This window comes from Tursiops truncatus, chromosome 1 (genome assembly GCF_011762595.2).
Source record: "Tursiops truncatus isolate mTurTru1 chromosome 1, mTurTru1.mat.Y, whole genome shotgun sequence".
Lineage (NCBI taxonomy): Eukaryota > Metazoa > Chordata > Mammalia > Artiodactyla > Delphinidae > Tursiops > Tursiops truncatus.
In genome coordinates this window covers 155,200,935-155,222,948 of record NC_047034.1, presented here as the reverse complement: position 1 = coordinate 155,222,948, position 22,014 = coordinate 155,200,935, and the positions used below count along the sequence as shown (strand labels likewise).

The 22,014-nt window shown below is 35.7% G+C and overlaps 1 protein-coding gene across 8 annotated transcripts in view; it reads left to right on the top strand.

The window, feature by feature from the left end:
• The window catches only part of AGO3 (argonaute RISC catalytic component 3), a 127,978-nt gene that overhangs the window by 23,399 nt on the left and 82,565 nt on the right, over positions 1-22,014 (top strand). For 3 of the 8 annotated variants that reach the window (XM_019938126.3, XM_073792013.1, XM_073792010.1), the window contains 3 exons: positions 15,411-15,531; positions 19,245-19,453; positions 20,257-20,393. In XM_019938126.3, the coding sequence (XP_019793685.1) occupies positions 15,411-15,531; positions 19,245-19,453; positions 20,257-20,393 (467 nt within the window). Of the gene's footprint in view, positions 1-8,449; positions 9,871-15,410; positions 15,532-19,244; positions 19,454-20,256; positions 20,394-22,014 lie in introns of those variants that run through there. The other 5 variants (XM_033838026.2, XM_033838019.2, XM_073792012.1 and 2 more) reach the window with 4 other exon arrangements.

The window sequence follows — 22,014 nt, the reverse complement described above, 5'->3', positions numbered from 1 at the left end:
CTTGGCTCTTAGAGTGCTTAATGTGCTTGATAGGCACATTAATTCTCTTGGCAAGAATCTTGCCCTTGTTTGTTTACAACGATGCCAACATTGTGCTAGGTAACACTGTAGACTCTTCCAGTTTTGCCATGGTAACATTTGTGGGGCATTCCTTATGGAACAGTGCCCATTCGCTTGATATCTACAATATCACTTTCTTCTTGATTCGCATGTATGTGGCCAAAGGAACAACTCCGTGTTTTCTAAAAGGCCTAGAGAACATATAGCAAGTACCCCTCCTCCTTCCCTTTGTGTTGGTCATTTTGGTGAATTATTGGAAGATGGTGGTTCCAGCCGAAAGGCCAGATGGTAGTTCATTCTACTATGACCTTGTAGTACTTGGTTGGTGTACACTTCCATTACAGTATTTTTAGTGCGTTATTTGTTACCCTCTTCTCTCAGTGTAACCTCTTCATGAAAAGTAATATTCTTTATCATCATCTTTGTAGCCCTGATCTTAGCTCAACGATTGGCACATAATAAATACTCAGTAAAATGAATGAAATGCTTATAAAAGTAAAATGGGATGAGTGTGTTGGTAGGAGACAGGAAAGAGAACTGGACATTATAGAGGGCTTTGTATGCCTAGATATGGATTTTCAGTTCCCTACCCTTCTCTCCTAGGATATATAGGTTAGTCTTTATGTTAGTGTCCTTCTCTTTTGTCTGTCTTTGGGCTTACAGGGACCAACTGTCTCATGCTGCACTCTCAAATTCCCTTTTTCTTGTTTCTCAAAATGGGGGTGTTAATGTGTAAATTTGAACGAAGGATAATTCTGACCTTTCTGGTAGATGTTTACATTTTTAAAGGGCATTTATTAATCTAAGGAAGTCTCTTAACTGATAGAATGTCTAAGGCAGATATTTCTTAGCTGAATTCCTTATTATTGCCTCTTCACCTTGCCCTGCCTGAAAAAATTGCCCCTAACTTTAGCAGTATATAGTGAAGAATTCTTATACGTTATTTATTGAATAGGAAAATTATATGACGAAAATGTTAGAAAAACAAAATCACTTGAAGACAAAATGGGATGGAATTGAGGAAGTGGTAGGAGTTGGAGGCTTGGGACTTAGAGGGATGTCAGTTGAAATTTTTTTTAGTATTTCAGATGAGTTATGAGGGACTAGGGCATTGGCAATAACGTTGGGTAAAAAAGAACAAAATTGTTTATTAGATTTGTTCTTTTTCCTACCTTTTTTTTGGTAGAGGAATAATCACATGTTATATGTGTGTATATGAAGTTGCGTACCATAGAGTTTCACATGTAGATGCTCAACATGTTGGTTAAGTTTGGGAGGAAAATGTATATAATAAATTAGTGTGGTACATTCTGGTTTTAACTTACAGTCCTTTTGGCATCCCTAATTGTATTTCATCTTTATGTTGCTTTGTCTTCTTACGTTATTTGTCAGTAGGAGTAAAGGATCTGCAATTTAGATGTTCCCAAATGGAAATTTTTTTTATCGTGTACCTTTTATTTGAGTTTTGATAGGAGCTATAGGACTTCCTTGGGACTCTAAAATTGGCGTTAACCAACTTTATACTTTGTTAATAATATTGATTTAATTTTATGTCAACATCCACAAAACTTATTCCCTTTATTTTCTTCAAAAGCCTAGCTTTTGTCTTCACTTTTTGCAATATCATGTAATTAGTCAGTTAAAATTGTTGGTGGGCTTCCTAAATTGGTTCAGTTCTTACACTTCAACAACTAGAATTCTAGAAGTTAGAAGAAACTAAATAGAACTTTACAATTCCTTTTCAATATGAACTAAACAGTTATGGGCCAAAATGCAGCAGTATTTAAATCAACACATATGAGGTTTCTCTTGTCCATATGCCACATGCTCAAATATTTGGCACTGTGGCATTAATCATAATAGTAGAATGATGTATTGCAGCCAAACAAGTTTCCACTTTAGTCAGAAGAGTTTTCTTGGACAAAATATCCAGGAAATGCTTGTGAATCATCTTGTGAGTCAATTTTTCTACTTTAGACTTTCTGTCTGTTGCCTTTTTTATCCTTTCCTCACTTCTTTGGGGAGTGTGTGTCTATGTGTTTCTTTTTTTCCCAATTTAATGATTTGATTATAAAATCATCATTAGTTAAAAGAGCATGTAAAGCAGATTTCAGATGTTTCTTGTTTTTTTTTAACAAGTGAATGGTCTCAAAAATTAATTTCTAGAAATATTATGACCTAAAGTATAAAATCTGTAACTTGAGATTTTTATGCTAGTTTGTCCAGCTACTAAATATATATGAGGGTAAACCATGAATAGACTGTTCCATATTTATTCAAAATTGTTAAATAGTGAAATAGATGGGGAAAGTTGTATATGCAGCATGATTATAAATATAAGATCTCCTTGCATAAAGGTTTGAAGGAATGTTGAAATAGTTGGTAATAGATTGTGATCGAAGTTTTTGGTTTAATTTTCTTTTACAAATTAAGCATTATCTTATAGTCATTGTACTAGTATGATTGCTGTTACTATTCTATTATGATTAATGACATAGTGCTGAGTGTGCATAGTGCATATGGATGTAATGTAATTCTAATGATTGAATCTTAGAAGGAAAAAATCTATATTGATATGATTTTGGTTTTTAAATAGAAATAGCAAGTCAGAGTGAAGAAACTCTCTTCTACTGTTATTAGGAATATTATTGGCATAGTGTAATAACAGGGTAGTGTGCCAAGAAAGGGATATTCTTTTTTTTTTTTTTTTTAACACATTGGGTTTTTTTGTTTGTTTTCTTTTCTTTTTTTTGGCTGCTTTGAGTCTTCGTTGCGGTGCGTGGGCTTCTCACTACAGTGGCTTCTCTTGTTGCAGAGCACGGCCTCTAGGCGCGCGGGCTCAGTAGTTGTGGCTCATGGGCTTAGTTGCTCCACGACACGTGGGATCTTCCCAGACCAGGGATCAAACCCGTGTCCCCTGCATTGGCAGGTGGACTCTCAACCACTGCGCAACCAGGGAAGTACAGGACATTCTTTTTTTAAATAACATCCTTATTGATATAAAATTCACGTACTACACTATTCACTCATTTAAAGTGTGCAATTCAGTGGCATTTAGTATGTTCACAGTGATAATGTACAACTGTCACTGCAGTCATACTTTAGAACATTTTGTCCTCCACCAAAGAAATCGCATACTCACTAGCAGTCACTCCCCATTGCCTCCCTCCCTGCAGTCCCTGCCCAACACTAATCTACTCTCTGTCTCTGTAGATTTGCCTTTTCTGGACATTTAAATATAAATAGAATCATACAATATGTGGCCTCTGTGTGACCGACCTCTTTCATTTCACGTTTTTTTTTTTTTTTTTTTTTTTGTGGTATGCAGGCCTCTCGCTGATGTGGCCTCTCCCGTTGCGGAGCACAGGCTCCGGACACACAGGCTCAGCGGCCATGGCTCACGGGCCCAGCCGCTCCGCGGCATGTGGGATCTTCCCAGACCAGGGCACGAACCCGTGTCCCCTGCATCGGCAGGCGGACTCTCAACCACTGCGCCACCAGGGAAGCCCCATTTCACGTTTTTTTTGCTTTTTTCTTTTTTGCGGTACGCGGGCCTCTCACTGTTGTGGCCTCTCCTGTTGCAGACCACAGGCTCTGGACGCGCAGGCTCAGCGGCCATGGCTCACGGGCCTAGCCGCTCCGCGGCATGTGGGATCTTTCCGGACCGGGGCATGAACCCATGTCCCCTGCATCGGCAGGTGGACTCTGAACCACTGCGCCACCAGGGAAGCCCCATTTCACGTTTTCACATAATGTTGTAACATGTATTAGTACTTCATTCCTTTTTATTGCTTAATGATATTCCATTGTATGGATATTTTGTGTATCAGTTCATCAGTTGGTGGACATGTGAGTTGTTCACACATTTTGGCTCTTAATTATGCTGCTATGCACATTCATGTACAGAATTTTGTGTGGGACGTGTTTTCGTTTCTCTTGAGTGTATTCCCAAGAGGGGAATCATATGGTAACTCTATGTTTAACCTTTTGAGGAACTGCCAGACTCTTTTCTAAAGTGGCTGCATCATTTTACATTTCTATTAGCAGTGTGTGGTGATTCCAGTTTCTCTACATCCTCATTAACATTTATCTGTCTTTTTGATTATAGCCATCATAGTGACTGTTAAGTAGTTTCTCATTGTTACTTTGATTTGCATTTCCCTGATGGCTAGTGATATTGACCATATTTTTGTGCACTTATTGGCTATTTGTATATTTTCAGAGAAATGTCTATTCAGGTCTTTTGCCCATTTTTAAATTGGATCATTTGCCTTTTTGTTACTGAGTTGTAGGAGTTCAATACCTTATATCAGATAAGATGATTTGCAAAAATTTTCTCCCTTTCTGCACCTTGCCTTTTTACTTCCTTTTAAAAAATTTTTTCTTTTTTCTTTTAATTGAAATATAGTTTATTTACAATATTATATTATTAGTTTCAGGTATATAAAATAGTGATTTGATATTTAATAGATTATATTCCATACAAAGTTATTATAAAATATTGGCTATATTCCTTGTGCTGCCTTTTCAGTTTCTTGATGGTATCCTCTGAAACACAAACATTTTTCATTTTGATGAAGTACAATTATTTTTTTCTTTTGCCAGCTGTTCTTTTGGTGTCTTATCTGTAGAGGGGTATGCTTCTGATTAAAATGATTTAGAAGACATACACCAGAAAACACTGCCGGTGAAAATCAAATGGTATAGTTTTGAACGTTTAGCTATCTTGGGGAAACTATATCATGCAAAATATGTCAGTTAAAAAAAGAAAGCAAGTTTTATTTTCCTTGTTAGTTGTTAGTCACTTGGAAGATAGGAAAGCTAATAGATGGTGATTATTTCAAATCTCAAGATTCTTTTAAAGTAGCATTTAAATTACTCAGTAGAAATTAACCTTTTGGCTAATATTCCTACAATATATTTGAAATTCAAAGATAATCTTATAAATAAATATATGTCTGAACATTAGGGACTAGTAGGTAGGGTTTTTTCCTAATATCTATCTATTTGTGTAGATTTAAATTACAATAACAGCTGTATAGTATTCCATTGTAGGATGTGCCTTGACTTGTTTACTTCTAGTATGCTCCATTTTTTTTCTTAGGCTGAGTTAAATTAATTTAAAGCAGTTATCTGAATGTACCATATTATTGTACCAAAGCAGAATGCTATTAGTACTAGATTTCAGGATATATGGATCCTGACTAGAACTATAATTCTAAAGCCTGCAGTAACTTTTAAAAAGATCATTTTTAAAAACTTCCCTATGTTTTCATTAACTGTTTAACTTATTGTGCCCCTGTTTGTGTCAGGCACTGTGCTAAGTTCTGGAGATAACAAGATAAATAAGACATGATTCCTGCCAAGGATTATGTAGTCTGTATAGAATGACAAGTTCTGTGAGATGTGCAGTATATGCTGTGATAAAAGATTCCTGCTTTTGGTTAGCGAGGAAGATAGGGTACATGACATTGTTACCTGAGCTGAATAGTTACCCAGTGGACTAGGGGAAAGAATAATCCATAGAGAGAGAGCATGAGCAAAGGTGTGACATGTTTATGTAACAGAAATAGGCCAGTATAAATAGAGTAGCTAGAGTCTGAAAAAGTTGGCCAGCAAGTAGGTTATAAAGGATCTTAAATCCATGCCAAGGCTTGTGAATTCAGAAAGAGTAGAGAGCCACTGGAGGCTTTTGAGCAAATGAGGAACACCTATATTTAAAAGCATTTCTTTCTTTCTTTCTTTTCAGTGTTCTTTTTTTTAATTGGATTATAGTTGAGTTACAATGTTGTCTTAGTTTCTGGTGCTCAGCAAAGTGATTCAGTTTTTTTATATGTGTGTGTGTGTGTGTGTGTGTGTGTGTGTGTGTGTGTTCATTCTTTTTCATATTCTTTTCCATTATGGTTTATTACAGAGTACTGAATACAGTTCCCTGTGCTATACAGTAGGACCTTGTTGTTTATCTATTCTATATATAATAGTTTGCGTCTGCTAGTCCCAAACTCCAGTCCAACCCTCCCCTCCGCCCTCCCCCTTGGCAACCACAAGTCTGTTCTCTATGTCTGTGAGTCTGTTTCTGTTTCGTGGATAAGTTCATATGTGTCTTTTTTTTTCTTTTGCTGTACCACGCAGCTTGTGGGATCTTAGTTCCGCGACCAGGGATTGAACCCAGGCCCTCAGCAGTGAAAGCGCAGAATCCTAACCACTGGACTGCCAGGGAATTCCCATATGTGTCATATTTTAGATTCCATGTATAAGTGATATCATATGGTATTTGTCTTTCTCTTTCTGACTTACTTCGCTTAGTATGATAATATCTAGGTCCATCCATGTAGCTGCAAATGGCATTATTTCATTCTTTTTAATGGCTTAGTAATATACCATTGTATATATACCACATCTTCTTTATCCATTCATCTGTCGATGGACATTTAGGTTGTATCCATGTCTTGGCTATTGTAAATAGTGCTGCACTGAACATAGGGGTGCATGTATCTGTTCGAATTATAGTTTTGTCTGGGTATATGCCCAGGAGTGGGATTGCCGGATCATATGGCAACTCTGTTTTTAGATTTTTGAGGAACCTCTATGCTATTCTCCATAGTGACTGCACCAATGTACATTCCCACTCACAGTGTAGGAGGGTTCTATAAAAGCATTTCTAGGGAATTCCCTGGTGGTCCAATGGTTATGACTCCATGCTTTCACTGCCAAGGGCATAGGTTCAATACCTGGTCAGGGAACTAAGATCCTGCAAGTGGCATGATGCAGCCAAAAAAAAAAGAAGCATTTCTAATGGCAGTGGGGAGAATGAATTAGAGAAGAGAAAGACCAGGGTCATGGAGAACATTTGGAAGGCGATTGCAGTAGTCTTCAAACTTTTGATCTTGCATCCCTATTAGTTAAAACATACTTACCCATGCATTCAACAATAAATATATATATATATATATATATATATATACATACATATACACACACACACACATTTAAAAGTTTTTAATTTATGGACATGTACTACTATTCTAACATTGCATAACTATTGAAAAATTAAAGGTGGGAAACAATATTTTGAAATAAACTATTTAAGAATAGATTTAGTAATCTGACGTGTTCTGATTACTGTACCAAAACCTGATAGAATATGTGCCACACACTTGAACGGAAATAAGTTACAACATGCTGAAGATGCATGAATGAGTGGGAGTTCCACTGTTAACTCTTATGTTGCAGAACTCCCATTATTCTCTTAGGATTCCTTGTGTACCTACATACGTTACACCTGATCGTCAGATGTGGACTAAATGAGGATACCAGTGTCAATCCCTATTCGTGAATTTTAGTCCATCTCAATTTGTAATTGTTAGATGAAAATTAAATATAAATACTTCTAACCATTTTTTCTCATACTCCAGCATAGCCACTAGCACCTCTAATACTTTTTTTTAAAATATTTATTTATTGGCTGCGTTGGGTCTTAGTTGCAGCATATGGGATCTTTTATTGCGGTGCGCGGGCTTCTGTCTAGTTGTGACTCGTGGGCTCAGTTGCCCCGCGGCATGTGGGATCTTAGTTCCCCGACCAGGGATCGAACCTGCATCCCCTGCATTGGAAGAGGGATTCTTAACCACTGGACCACCAGGGAAGTCCCCTATTTTTTTTAATTTGTAGTATAGTTGATTTACAATTTTAGTTTCAGGTGTATAACATAGTGATTCAGTATTTTTGCAGATTATACTTCATTATAAGTTATTACAAGATAATGGCTATAATTCCCTGTGCTATGTAATATATCGTTGTTGCTTACCTATTTTATACATAGTACTTTATATCTGTTAATCCCATAGCCCTAATTTGTTCCTCCCCCCTCTTCACTCCCCTTTGGTAACTGAAGTTTGTTTTCTATAGCTTCTGTTTCTGTTTTCTATAGCTTCTGTTTTCTATAGCTTTCTAAGTTTGTTTTCTATAGCTTCTGTTTCTATAGCTATAGTTTCTGTTTTGCATATACATTCATTTGTATTATTTTTAAGATTACACATATAAATGATATCATACAGTATTTGGTCTTTCTCTGTCTGACTTATTTCACTAAGTGTAATATTCTCTAGGTCCATTCATGTTCCTGCAAATGGCAGAATTTCATTCTTTTTAATGGCTGAGTAATATTCCATTCTCTGTGTGTGTGTGTGTGTGTGTGTGTGTGTGTGTGTGTGTGTGTGTACACATACACCACATCTTTATCCATTCATCTGTTGATGGGCACTTGGGTTGATTCCATGTCTTGGCTATTGCAAATACTGCTCTTATGAACATCATGGTGCTTGTATCTTTTCAAATTCGTGTTTGGTACCTACTTTTTTAGATTAGAGATAGTGTGTTCTAAGACTTAACTAATAGCAGTGGCAGTGGCGGTGGAGCAAAGGCTTAGATGTAAGATTTAGAAGAAGAATAAATAATTTAGGTGTGTAGACAAAGGGAAGAGATAAGAATGGCTTCATAGTTCCTTGCTTGTACAATGTTGATGGCTTTAACAGAAATACAGATGGTGAAAGGACCAAGTTTTTTATTTTCTCTTGACTATTTGGAGGTTGAATTGTGTAAGAAACATCAAAATGGATAAGTTCAATAGATTATTGGAAATAAGCACCTAGAGCTCAGGAAATAAGTCAAGATTGAGATTTGAGATGTGTCAGCATATAGGTGATAGTTAAAAGCTAGGGAGAATGTGTAGCGTCAAGATAAGAAAACTGAGAATAGATCTCTGGGGATACTGTTGTTTCAGGTTGCCAGTGAAGACACTTAGAGATTGCAAAGGTAGGAGAACCAGGACAAAGTAGAAGCTGTTTCAGAGAAAGTAAAGGACGGATTGTGATTTTCAAGGATTGATCATAGTGGCAAATGCTAAAAGAAGCGAGGAACGTAGAGACTGAAAAGAGGCTATGTCTATTAAGAAGTCAAAGGTGGCCTGAGGGAGAAGTGTTCTAGAGGAGAATTGTTAGTATAAGCCACACTGAGTTAAAAATCTGTTGCTCAGTCTAAAGTAATCTATCAATTGTTTGTGAATACTAGAAATGGTTACTAGATTAGCTAGTGTGGTTATATAAGATTATGAAAGAATTCACACCCATATGAATTAGCAGTGAAGATAGTTTATGGTAAAATGCTCTGATGTACTACAAATTTTATAAGGTATTAAAAAGTTGATCTAAAGTATAACTCCTTTCTCCTCTACTCTGCATCTTTAAACTTTAACTTGATGCAAAGGTATGGCTACCTTCTCTGCTACTTGGTACAGAGTTATGAAGATAAATTAGAGGTTAGAAGGAGACTAGGAGAGGCTGTCAGCTGTTTTCGCTGTGTTTTATAAACTTCTGGGTGATTTTAGCGTCTTGTTATACCTTAGCAACCTTCCTTTGTTCTGTCTGTATTATAGTGGCAGGTTAATTTATTGTAGCTGGGAATACTAAACTAAGGTGAATAGTCACTTTTAGAGGAAAATACTATTTTACGTTTTCTCCTAAAGACTAAAATAATATTTCCCATTCTACCTTTTGGGAGCAGAGAATTAAGAGGTACCGAAAAACAAGATGAAGATGGGTCTCTGTGAGTTTATAGTAACAATTAACAGGAAAATAATTTCCTCTCCTTTTTACGTTAAAGTTTCCCTCTCCTACCATTTTTCTGCTGTATGAGTCAGGTGGTAAAGTGGAACTTACTGAAAACAATATTAAATTTTACTTTACAGTCTGTGCACCAGAGCATGATGGAGTCAAAAGACTTGGTACCAGAATATAGGAAGTGGTGGTTGAGGTAAGAGTGGGAAGGTAGGCTGTAGCCCTGTGTAAGACCTAATGTACTCAGGGAGGTTCCATTTTTGTAGTGATTGCCAGATATTCTTCAGGATTTTAAAATTCTGTCCTGAGGTTCTACAAAAATGCATCATATTATGCTCTGCAAGAATTCTTCTCTCTTCAGACTAAGGTTATTAGTAAAAGGAAGCCACTGGGCTTCCCTGGTGGCGCAGTGGTTGAGAGTCCACCTGCTGATGCAGGGGACACGGGTTCGTGCCCCGGTCTGGGAGGATCCCACATGCCACGGAGCGGCTGGGCCCGTGAGCCATGGCCGCTGAGCCTGCGCGTCCGGAGCCTGTGCTCCGCAGCGGGACAGGCCGCAACAGTGAGAGGCCCGTGTACAGCAAAAAAAAAAAAAAAAAAAAAAAAGGAAGCCACTAAAGATTGGTTAGAAGTTCTTACACCCAGTTACTCAGATTTTCTTTCCCAAATTTCTTTCCTACATACTGCTTTAGAAGTTAAAATATTTTAGGTATTTTGGTTTTGGTAGCTTTACTTTTTATTGTAAGCTAAGAAGCTGGCTTAACAGTACACACTTAAAATGTTATCCTGAAATTTCTACATTTGAACAAAAGATTCCTCCCCTCATTGTTCATTGTTATAATAAAAGACTAGTGCTCCACAAACTACAATGTAGGGAAAATTCAGTTCACAGTTTCTGTTAATTAGCAGAATTCATTGTTTGTATTATTTACTATATTTGATGCTACTGCATTGTAATGTATGTTTGTTGTTAGGAAGACTTCCGTACCTCAGTATCATTCTTGAAGTACAATTTTGAGATAATTGTGCTTAAATTTTTATATAAAAATAGTATGATACATATTTACCATTTTCCCCCAAGGTACTTTCACTAATATCCCACATGGTCCCTATAACAGCCCTGAGACTATTATCTCATTTTTATTGATAAAGGAACTAAATTCAGAGAAGCCAAGTAAATTTCCCAACAATTTAGTGGCAGAGTGGGACTAAAAACTCATGTCTACTTATTTTTTCTCCAGTACATATGTTACCACATATTTTAAAGGCTCCTCAAGTTGGCCATTTCTCAGTTCAAACTTTCTTCATAATATAGTGAGTACCTTTGCTGCTACAGCTGACTAGATGACTAGATAAATTACTGTTTTAGAGAGTTTTTCCTCTAGTTTCACATGCCTGCCTGATGAATATTCTAATAAACTACGCTTTGCTATAGTATCATTTGAGATAAAAAATGACAAGTTGGGCTTCCCTGGTGGTGCAGTGGTTGAGAGTCCGCCTGCCGATGCAGGGGACGCGGGTTCATTACCCCGGTCCGGGAGGATCCCACATGCCGCGGAGCGGCTGGGCCTGTGAGCCATGGCCGCTGAGCCTGCGCACCCGGAGCCTGTGCTCCGCAACGGGAGAGGCCACAGCAGTGAGAGGCCCGCGTACCGCAAAAAAAAAAGACAAGTTGCAGTTCCTGCATTTGTCATTTTGTTAATTTGCATAATAAAGTTCCATTAAAAGTCTAAATATATCATTTAATTATATCATATTAGTAAGAGATTAAAGTTAAAATTGCCCAATGTACATAGAATTCTAATACCATTCTGTAAAGGCTCAGAAGCCTTAAGTTCAAATCAATATTTAGTGTAATTATTTATAAAGGAGTTTCTGTATCTGATGCTATGATCTGCAGTTTCATTATTTGATATTCTCTTAATTAAATTTTGCTGTTAGAGGGGATTGTAGACATTATTCATTTCAATCTTCTAGTCGGTATCTTCTCTGACATAAGTGCTTTTTGAACAGTTCTAGCAAGGATGAACTCAGGTACTTTATGAGATAGTGTAATCCACTCGTGAATAACTCTGGTGGTTAGCAAATGTTGGAAATTTTTGTTCCAAAATCTAGCTTCTTAATATTTTCCAACTATTTGTCCTAATTCTGTCCTCCCATACAACGAAGATACTCTACGCAGTTTTTCACATGACAGTCTGTCAAAATAGCTGAAGACTTCTCTAATTTCCTTTGACTCTTTCCTATTCTAGACTAAGAGTCCTTAATTTGATTTATTTTTGCTCATATTATGTGAGTTTCTATCAGGATTACCTTTTTATGATTATATTTCATTTGTTAGGGTCTTAAGTTTTTTCCAAATTGAACAGAGTACTCCAGTTTGAAATGACCTGTGTAATATTTGATGGGATGGTTACCTGCCTTATACTGGGTATTTGAATATATGCAACCTGAGTTCTTTAATTCTGAAGAAACTACATCACAGTATTAGTTGATTTTGGATTTATAGTCACCTAAATCCCCTTTGCAGGAGAGCAGTGGGTAAGTTTAGATCCTCTAATTTGTTCTTATTGCAGTTGAACTTTTCAAACATAAGTGTTTAGACTTTACAGTTACCCGTATTATGTTTCATCTTCTTTTATTTTGTTTATTGTGGTAGTTTGTCAGTAGCTTTTAATACACTAATTTGTTCTTAGCATACTAGCCCTGTCTCTCGAGTTTGTATTATTTGAGGGTTTCTTAACCAACAGATTTTTAAAAAAATAAATTTATTTATCTATTTTTGGCCGGGTTGGGTCTTTGTTGCTGTGTGCGGGTTTTCTCCAGCTGTGACGGGGGTGGGGGTGGGGGTGGGGGGGGTGGGCCACTCCTCGTTGTGGTGCACGGCTTCTCACTGCGTTGGCCTCTCCTTGTTGCGGAGCATGGGGCTGTAGGCGCGCGGACCTCAGTAGTTGTGGCTCATGGACTCAGTAGTTGTGGCGCCCGGGCTTAGCTGCTCCACAGCATGTGGGATCCTCCCAGACCAGGGCTCGAACCCGTATCTCCTGCATTGGCAGGCGGATTCTTAAACACTGCGCCACCAGCGAAGTCCCAACAGATATTTTTTGATTGTTTACTATATGTAGGGCACTAGATATGTTTCTTTTCCTTATTGTATTGATAGTTTGGGGCAGTGGGGGAGGACTCGAAATTTATTTTGAATAAATGTTTCCATGAATTTCCAAGTTATTGATATCTTAGAGAAAGAAAAGGAACTTGCCCTACCCCGCATTACAACATAATAAAACACTCCAGTAATCATGAAAACATATGATACTGGTCCAAGAACAGACAAGGAGACCACTGGGACAGCATAGAGAACTCAGATCAGAACTTAATAAGATAAACTGGCATTATAAATTGATCAGTTAAATATAGATTGTTTAGTAGATGGTGTGGGAAGACTGGTAGGGAGAAAAATAAAATTGATTTCTTACATAATACTGTTTATAAAGAAGAACCTCAAATGGATTAGTGACCAACATAATATAGATAAAATTATAGAGTTAATGAAACATAGTACATCTTTGTGAGTTAATATTTGCAAATTATTTCTTAAAACCTTAAAAGTATGAAACCATAAGGTTAAAAAATGATTAATTTGATGATACAGCATTAAAGATTTCAGTTCAGTAAATACATGGACATTGTTAACAGGTAGGTAACATTTGGGGGAAGATATTTGCAACAACTAAACCTGTTAAATGAATTAACATTAGAATATCAAAGAAACTCCTTCAATTCAACAAGAAAACTGGGACCCCAATAGACAATGAACAAAGGAAACAAACAGGGAATTCACAAAAGAAGAAACACAAATAATGAAAGGATGCTCAAATTCATTAGTAATAAGAGAAATCTAAATAAAACAAGCTTTTATTGGGCTGGCAAATAATTTACTGGGCTAGCAAAAATTAGAAAGCAAAGCTGGATAATGCCAAATCTTGTCTGGGATGTAGGGAAATAGGAACCTCCAGGAGGATTGTTCAGTGCAGCCATTCTGCAGAGCAGTTTGGCAGTTCTTCATCATTTAGTTGATAAAATTCACTTGGACCTAACAGTTTTGTTCCTGGGTATATATAGCCGGAGATTAATTCTCACACAAGTTCATAAGGGGACATAGAAGGGGATATTGCGTTGTAGCATTGTTTTGGTGGCTGACTGTTCTCTGAGTCTGTATTGCTGGGAGAGTAAGTAGACAGCATGTGGAGTACTTTGCATCACAAGGAACTAAGTGTACCACAGCAACGTGAACAGATTTTAAAAACCTAGTGCAGAGGTTAAAGTTAGGAATATATGCAAACAGAAGAATGTTTATCAAACACATTAGAAAAAATAACTTATTAGGAAGAATGGGAATAAGAAATGAATATGGAAGGAAAGAAATCAATTAGTTAGAAGAGGAGTCTTATATAGATGAATGATGATAATGTGGCATGAACTGAGGAGCACGATTAACTTAAGCTTTTGTACCTGGAGAATAAAAGTGGGGTTTGGAGACTCATTTGGCAGTGGGATATAAGTTGGGCCGGAGAAGAAAAAATTAAAGGCATAAAAAACAAGAAACTTAAAATCAGGTACTAGAACATGAGGTTTTAATTTAGGATGATGGTAATTGGGAATGGAAAGTAGAAGACTGGTGCAAGAAATACTTGCAAAATAAAATTGAAAGGTGGGGAAATAGAAATTTTGAGCATTTGGAAAATTCCTCTGGGTATCAAATCAGCTTAATTATTTTGTTCCAGAAAATGCTTTTTTCTCTCCTTTCTCTTCTGCTTCACTGGGCTAGAATTGAATATTTTTCCCATTCTTTTAAATGTATTGTAAATTATACCAGTACTATGTGAGTGTACTGTCATTGTAATATATTTAGATTGTGTAAACAAAATAAAAAATCATTCTTCTCTTCACTTCTTTCTCCAGAGGTAACTAACCACTGTATCTGTTTGGTACATACCCTTCTAGATATCTTTCCACTGCTTTTACAAATTATGTGTACGTAAAAATAAATATTGATTTGTGGATATTTGGTATTATTCTCTCTGTAGTCTGCAAATTTTTTTAAATGTCTTAAAAAAGCTTTAATATCATTCCATGTAAGTATATAGGATAAAAATGTTTGCTGGGTAAAAAAATGGAGGTTTCAAAATATCCTTACTGGCTAGATACCATTGGAAGAATGGGTGGGTAGAGGAATGGGGCGGGTACAGGATACAGGTGTGTTTATTGCTCTTAAAATCTCACAGTCTAGTAGAAGTGAAGTATATAATAATAATTATAATACAGTGAAGAAAGTGTTCTAATAGATATATGTACTAGGTGCTATTTGAGCACAAAGGAAAGAGCATCATATTCTTTGATAAAGAGAGGTGAATGTGTCAGGTAGTGCTTAGAGATGGTGAAAGGGATTTTGGATCAGTTTATAAGGATAATATTTTGCAGGTCAACTGTGTCCCAAAATGATTAAGTAATTCACTGGATTCATTCTTCTCTGTCTTTTGTGAAATTCATATCATCCCTTCCAGAAATCAATCTTTCTGGTATCCTAAGCCATGGTCCTGAAAGCAAAATCTTTACCATGTATGATTATCTTTTAGAATTTGGACAGCTTTAAATAGTGTAAGAAATTACTTTAGGTAAGATTTTTGTATTTCATCATGCAGAGGATTATATGAATGCATTTTTTCCCTTTTTTAGGGAGGTGGTTGACTCAATGGTTCAGCATTTTAAAGTAACTATATTTGGGGACCGTAGACCAGTTTATGATGGAAAAAGAAGCCTTTACACAGCCAATCCACTTCCTGTGGCAACTACAGGGGTAAGATGCATTCCTTTATCAGAAAGCTATACTTTTGCAATGTCTTTTAAATGCACTTATTGCCATTTTATTGTAGTCTATATATGTATCATTTATCTATTTTAACTTTTTATTTTGAAATAATTTCAAACTCAAAGAAGAGTTGTAAGAATCATGCAGAGAACTCATGTATACCCAGATTCATCAGTGTTCTTAAAAGTTTGCCACATTTGTTTTATCATTCTCTTTCCTTTCTCTTTTACTTTCTTTGTATCTATAGAGACAGCTATATATAGAGATACATATACATACTTATTTTTTCCTGGACCATTCAAGAGTAGGTTTTATACATTATGCCCTTTAATATGTTTTTCCTAAGAGCAAGGATAAAAACCATAGTACAGTTACCAACTTCCCTAAATTTTACATTGATATATTTTTGTCTAATCTGCCCCTATTCCATTTTTGCCATTTATTCCAATGATGTCCTTCAGCATTTTTTTTTTCCCTTTAGTACAGAATCCAATCCATGTTCCTGAATGTATTTAGATGTTACGTCTTTTTAGTCTTCTTTATTCTGGAACAATTTCCCAGCCTTTTTTTTTTTTTTTCTTTTATGACATTAACATGGTTGAAGATTACAGGCAGGTTATTTTGTAGGATGTCCCTCTGTGTTTTTCTGGTGCTTCCTCTTGGTTAGATTCTGAGTAAGCTTTTTTGGCAGGAATATTACGTAAGTGTTCTTTCCTTAATAGTGCATCGTATCAGGAGGCACATAATATGTATTTGTTCCATTAACGGTGATGTTAACTTCGATCACTTGGTTAAGTTGGTATCTGCCAAGTTTCTCCTTTCAAGTTATTCTTCTTTCTTTTGTGGGGAGATCGTATTTTTTTAATTGTGGTAAAATACACATAACATAAAGTTTATCATTTGAGCCATTTTTAAGGTATGGTTCAGTGTCAAAGTACATTTACAACCATCACCATCATCCATCTCCATCTTGTAAAGCTGTAACTCTGTACACATTAGACACTTAACTCCCCATCTTCCCTCCCCTCAGGCCCTGGCAACCACCATTCTACTTTCTGTCTTTATGAATTTGACCTCTCTTAGTACCTCATATGAGTGGAATCATAGTGTTTTGTCTTTTGTGATTGGCTTATTTCACTTAGCATAGTATCCTCAAGGTTAATCCATGTTGTGACATGTGTCAGAATTTCCTCCCTTTTTAAGGCTGAATAGTATTCCATTGTATGTGTATACTACATTTTACTTATCCGTTCATCTGTTGATGGACACTCGGGTTGCTTTCCCATTTGAACATAGATTTACTCTAGGGACCTCGTATAAGTGGAACCATACAGTATTTGTCCTTTTGTGACTGGATTATTTTACTTAGCATAATGTCCTCAAGGTTCATTCATGTTGTCACGTGTGTCACAATTTCTTTCCTTTTTAAGGTTGAATAATATTCCATTGAATGTATATACCGCATTTTGTTTATCCATTCATCCACTGATGAACACCTTTTGGCTATTGAAAATAATGCAATAATGCAACATGGGTGTATAAATCTCTCTTCTAATGCCTGCTTTCAGTTCTCTTGTGTATATACCTAGAAGTGGAGTTGCTGGATCATATAAATGATAATTGTATTTTTAGTGTTTTGGGACACCACCATACTGTTTTCCATAGTGACTATACCATTTTATGTTTCTACAAACAGTGGACAAGGGTTCCAAATACTTCACACCCTTGCCAACATTTGTTGTTTTCTGAATTTTCGATAGTTGTCATCCTGTTGGGTGTGAGGTAATATCTCATTGTGGGTTTGATTTTTATTTACCTAATGACTAATAATGTTGAGCATCTTTTCATATGCTTATGGGCCTTTTGTGTATCTTCTTTGGAGAAATATGTATTCAGCTTCTTTGCCCATTTTTTAATTGGGTTATTTGATTTTGTTGTTGTTGATGAGTTTTAGGAATTCTTTATGTATTCTCATGGGATATATGTTTTGGAATATTTTCTCACATTCCATAGGTTGCCTTTTCACTATGTTGATTGTGTCCTTTGATGCACCAAAGTTTTTAATTTTTGTAAGGGAGATACTTTTAAGAATCCCATTTCTCTTTAGACTTTTTTAGTAGCTGATGATTCTTGCTTGGAAGGTTTATTATTATGTAGTAATGGTGATTTTCTAATTCTGTCATTCCTTCTACATTAATCATTGTTATTCTACTGTAAGGGAGCACATTTTCATCTCTTCTAGTTCTTTATCCTTATTTATTTGCCCAAATTGTCCCAGATTTTGCCTGTGGCAGCCCCTTTAAGTTGGTTCCTGTGTGCTTTTGTCATGACACATCTTTTTTTTTTTTTTGAGTATTTCCTTACTTTTGGGCAAAAGATGTTCCAGGTTCATCTTGTGTTTTCCCTGCTGTAGTCCTGCAACCAGCCATATCTCAAAGGTACACTGGTTTCTTTTAGTTAGGGAATACAATTTAGAAACCAAAATCTGGGTACTGGATGTGCTCATTGCTGCTGGGGTATATGTGCTTATAAGCCCTTTCAATGGACAGAGATAGAAAATATAAATACATAAATAAGTAAATAGATAAACAAAACAGATAATAAATATTACATTCATATAATAAACCTAACATATGTATCCTGCAAGTACCACTTATTGTATGCAATATTGTACAGTATGTTTATTGGAAATCATGAATTCAAACTGATTCTTCCAGTTCTAGTCTATCCCAAAAGGATTCTTCCTTTACTCCCTACATTGCATATTTGTGTCTTGCTTCTCCTTTAAACCCCTGACTCTCCAAAATATTACCACTTTTACTTATTTGTTCAGTCCTACAGTACATATAAAATAGTTTCTGAATTACTACACTATATCACTACAGAAAACAAACATAGTAGTAAGAGTTTAAGGTTTTATTTTGTATGCAGTTCTTTCCCACCCACCCCTCCTCCACACCCCTAACCAAGAGTATAGTCAAAATATATTATGTTCAGGAGTTACCTGAATTAGTGTTTTCTTTTCTTTCTTTCTTTTTTTTTTTTAATATTCTTTCAATCTGGCTATGTTATTTGTTTGAAATGCATTTGGTTTCATTTGATTTTGTATTTATTCAGTTTTAGTTTTTTCTCTCCATCCTTGTTGATCTTATTTTTATTTTTTTAATGTTATAGAACTTAATTTAACATGCTTCCAAAAGTCAAAACTAAGCTGAAAAATATACTCAGAATTGTTAATCCTTCCTTTATTTCTTCCAATCTGTTCTTTCATATCCTTTGAAAGTAACCCCTTTTTTTTGTTGTTTCTGATTCATGCTTTCTGTGTTTCTTTTTACAAAAATAAGCAGATATATGAATATTTTTCCATTTCCCCCTTTCTCACATAAAATATGGCATACTATTTGTAATCTCTTGTACTTGCTTTTTTTCACATAACAGTGTAGCTTGGAAATTATTCCATAGCAGTTCCGTTACCTTTTTTTTTTATATCTGCCTAAATGGTCATTTAGGTAATTTCCATATTTTGCAATGACAAAGAATGCTGGCATAAATAACTTATTTACATTTTAGTCTATCGATTTCACATTGAGATTGTTTTTTTTTTATATTTGCCTTGTTTTCTCTTAAATATTTGTATCAGTTAAAAATTATTGTATTTATCTTTTAAAACTTTTACCAGTTGACTCTTCTCCCATCAACAGGTAGATTTAGATGTTACTTTACCTGGGGAAGGTGGAAAAGATCGACCTTTCAAGGTGTCAATCAAATTTGTCTCTCGGGTGAGTTGGCACCTACTACATGAAGTACTGACAGGACGGACCTTGCCAGAGCCACTGGAACTAGACAAGCCAATCAGCACTAATCCTGTCCATGCCGTTGATGTGGTGCTACGACATCTGCCCTCCATGAAGTGGGTGCTTCTGGCTTTTTTTTCCTCTTTAGGTTTTAAGTGTGAAAGCTTTCTTCCCAAAAGTAGGTTGTGCAGTCTTCCTTTGGTTAACCTTCAGATGTTGTATATTTTGATTATCGTAGTTGAAGAATAGCATGCATACAAATTCATTGAGAGAAGTAAGTTACATAAAATTCTCTGACTTGTGAAAGTAAATGCACATCATTAGCGTAGCTATTTTTTTCAGAAAAAAATGTCTAACCCTTTTTCTTAGGAGCTATAAATCTTAACTAACTGATACATTATCAGTTTTAGTATTTTAGTTAAATCACCGTGTTTTAAAGGTAATTTCATTGTTTGTATAATAGTATCAAAGTGTGTTGAAATTGTTACTTTTTTAATCACAGTAGCATCTCACATGTGTATATATATATCTATTTGTATATGTATAGGATCAGTGTGTCTTTTTAAAGAAAAATATTATGTCCTACAAACAACATTTATAGAAGTAGCTTTTTGATCAATAATTATTTATTCTTTAGCATTTTCTAAGGTTAGAACTATTTTTTAAAACTATTTTAAATAAAATTTAATCTTATTCAAATATTAGTTTTAAATATAGAGAATTTCAGTGAGGGATGGTGTTTTTTCATTTTGAGTGGTTGCTTTTTGATTTCACAAATTTGGAAAATGTTTAGTTTCATATATTCATAATGAGAGGCATTACTATAAGTTAAGATTATATCCTCTAGACTCACCTGTTCTGCAGATTTAAATACTCAATGGGAAGGAAAAGATTGAACATGCCATTTTAATTTTTGTAGATATACGCCTGTGGGGCGTTCCTTTTTCTCAGCTCCAGAAGGATATGACCACCCTCTGGGAGGGGGCAGGGAAGTTTGGTTTGGATTCCATCAGTCTGTTCGGCCTGCCATGTGGAAAATGATGCTTAATATTGATGGTAAGGGAATTAAAACCATGTTCTGTGCTGGGTAGTTGATTTCTATATGGCCTGTGTGTGTGTGTCTGTATATAAGTACATTTTATATGTAATTATATGTACTGGTGTCTTGAATTAATATTTGGACATACATTAAGACAAACTGGAAAAACCTTTATTTTTTATTGTATTTCATTTAGAAATCCTTTATATAGAACTTGTCCTGGAATGCTACTAAACATGAAGTAAGCAAATGGAAGCAAATGTAAAAGCCTTGACATGATCATCTGAGCAGTTATAATTCATTTTTGTCCTTAACAATTATATAAGTCAGTATTTCATTATGAAATACATATTTTAAAGGAAGAGAAGTCTGTTGGTCTTGGTGACCCTTAGATTGTGCCTAATACTGATGTTTAATGTGGTGCTAATTGCATTCTCATTTTTAGGTGTTTTTTTTTTTTAAGAATATTTTCGAGTATATATAAAAGTAGAGAGAATAGTATGATAAACTGCTGCCTATGTAGCCAATATCCAGATTGTCAGGATTTTTCTGCCTTTGCTTAAACTATGTACATTTCTTCCTCTACTGTAGTAATTTTAAATCAAATCCCATACAGCATGTTATTTTTTCCCTACTACAGTGTGCACCTCTAAAAATATGGATGTTTTCTTACACAGTCACAATGCCACTATCATATGTAAAAAATTTAATCATTTATTTGTAGTTTCTAATCTCTGTCCATAATCAGATTTCCCTGATAGTCTCAGGGATAGTTGATTGGTTCTAATCAGGATTTAAACAAGATCCACACATCGCATTTGGCTATTATGCCTTTTAAAAATGTAGTAGTCCCATTTCCTTCCCTCTAGTTTCGTTTTGTTTTTTCCTTTTTTATGTCATTGACTTGTTGTAGAAACTTTCACTTTTCCTGTTGAATATCCAAAAATCTGGATTTGTCTTTTGTTTTCTTGTGGTGTCATTGTCTTCTTCCTCTATCCCCTATATTTCCTGAAAATGAAAATTGGCCCTGTAAGCTTGATTCAAATCTGATTCATAAATGCTCTGTATTGTATCATATTAGGAGGCATATAGTATATAGTGGTCCCAACTTTAGTGGTACTAAGATTGATCAGTATGTTCAGAGACCAGTAGGCCTGATCTCTCCATTGTAAATTTCCCAGTCAGTCTTTCAGTCACTGATATTCCATTCGTTGATCATTGTTACCTGAGTCATTTATTTCACTAGTCATTTTTTCACTAGAAAAACTGGTATTTTTTCTAATTGTTATTCCTTTTACATTAGGTGGAATTCTTATGTGGAAAATCACATTGTCCTGTTGATAATTCATAGTCTTTGATAGCTTTCTTGCTTTCTGGCACAGCAGAATTTTCCAGATTCATCCTGTATTTCCTCCTCTATACCTGGAATCAGCCATTCCTCCAAGAATCCCTGGGTCTTTCCAGATCAGTACATAGTTTTGTCATTATTTTCAGCTGCATCTACCATTGTGGGGATACGTCGAGATAATGTATTTTTAAAGTCATCTTTAGGTGTATACTAGGGCTGTTGTTTTTTTTTTTGCAGTACGCGGGCCTCTCACTGTTGTGGCCTCTCCTGTTGCGGAGCACAGGCTCCGG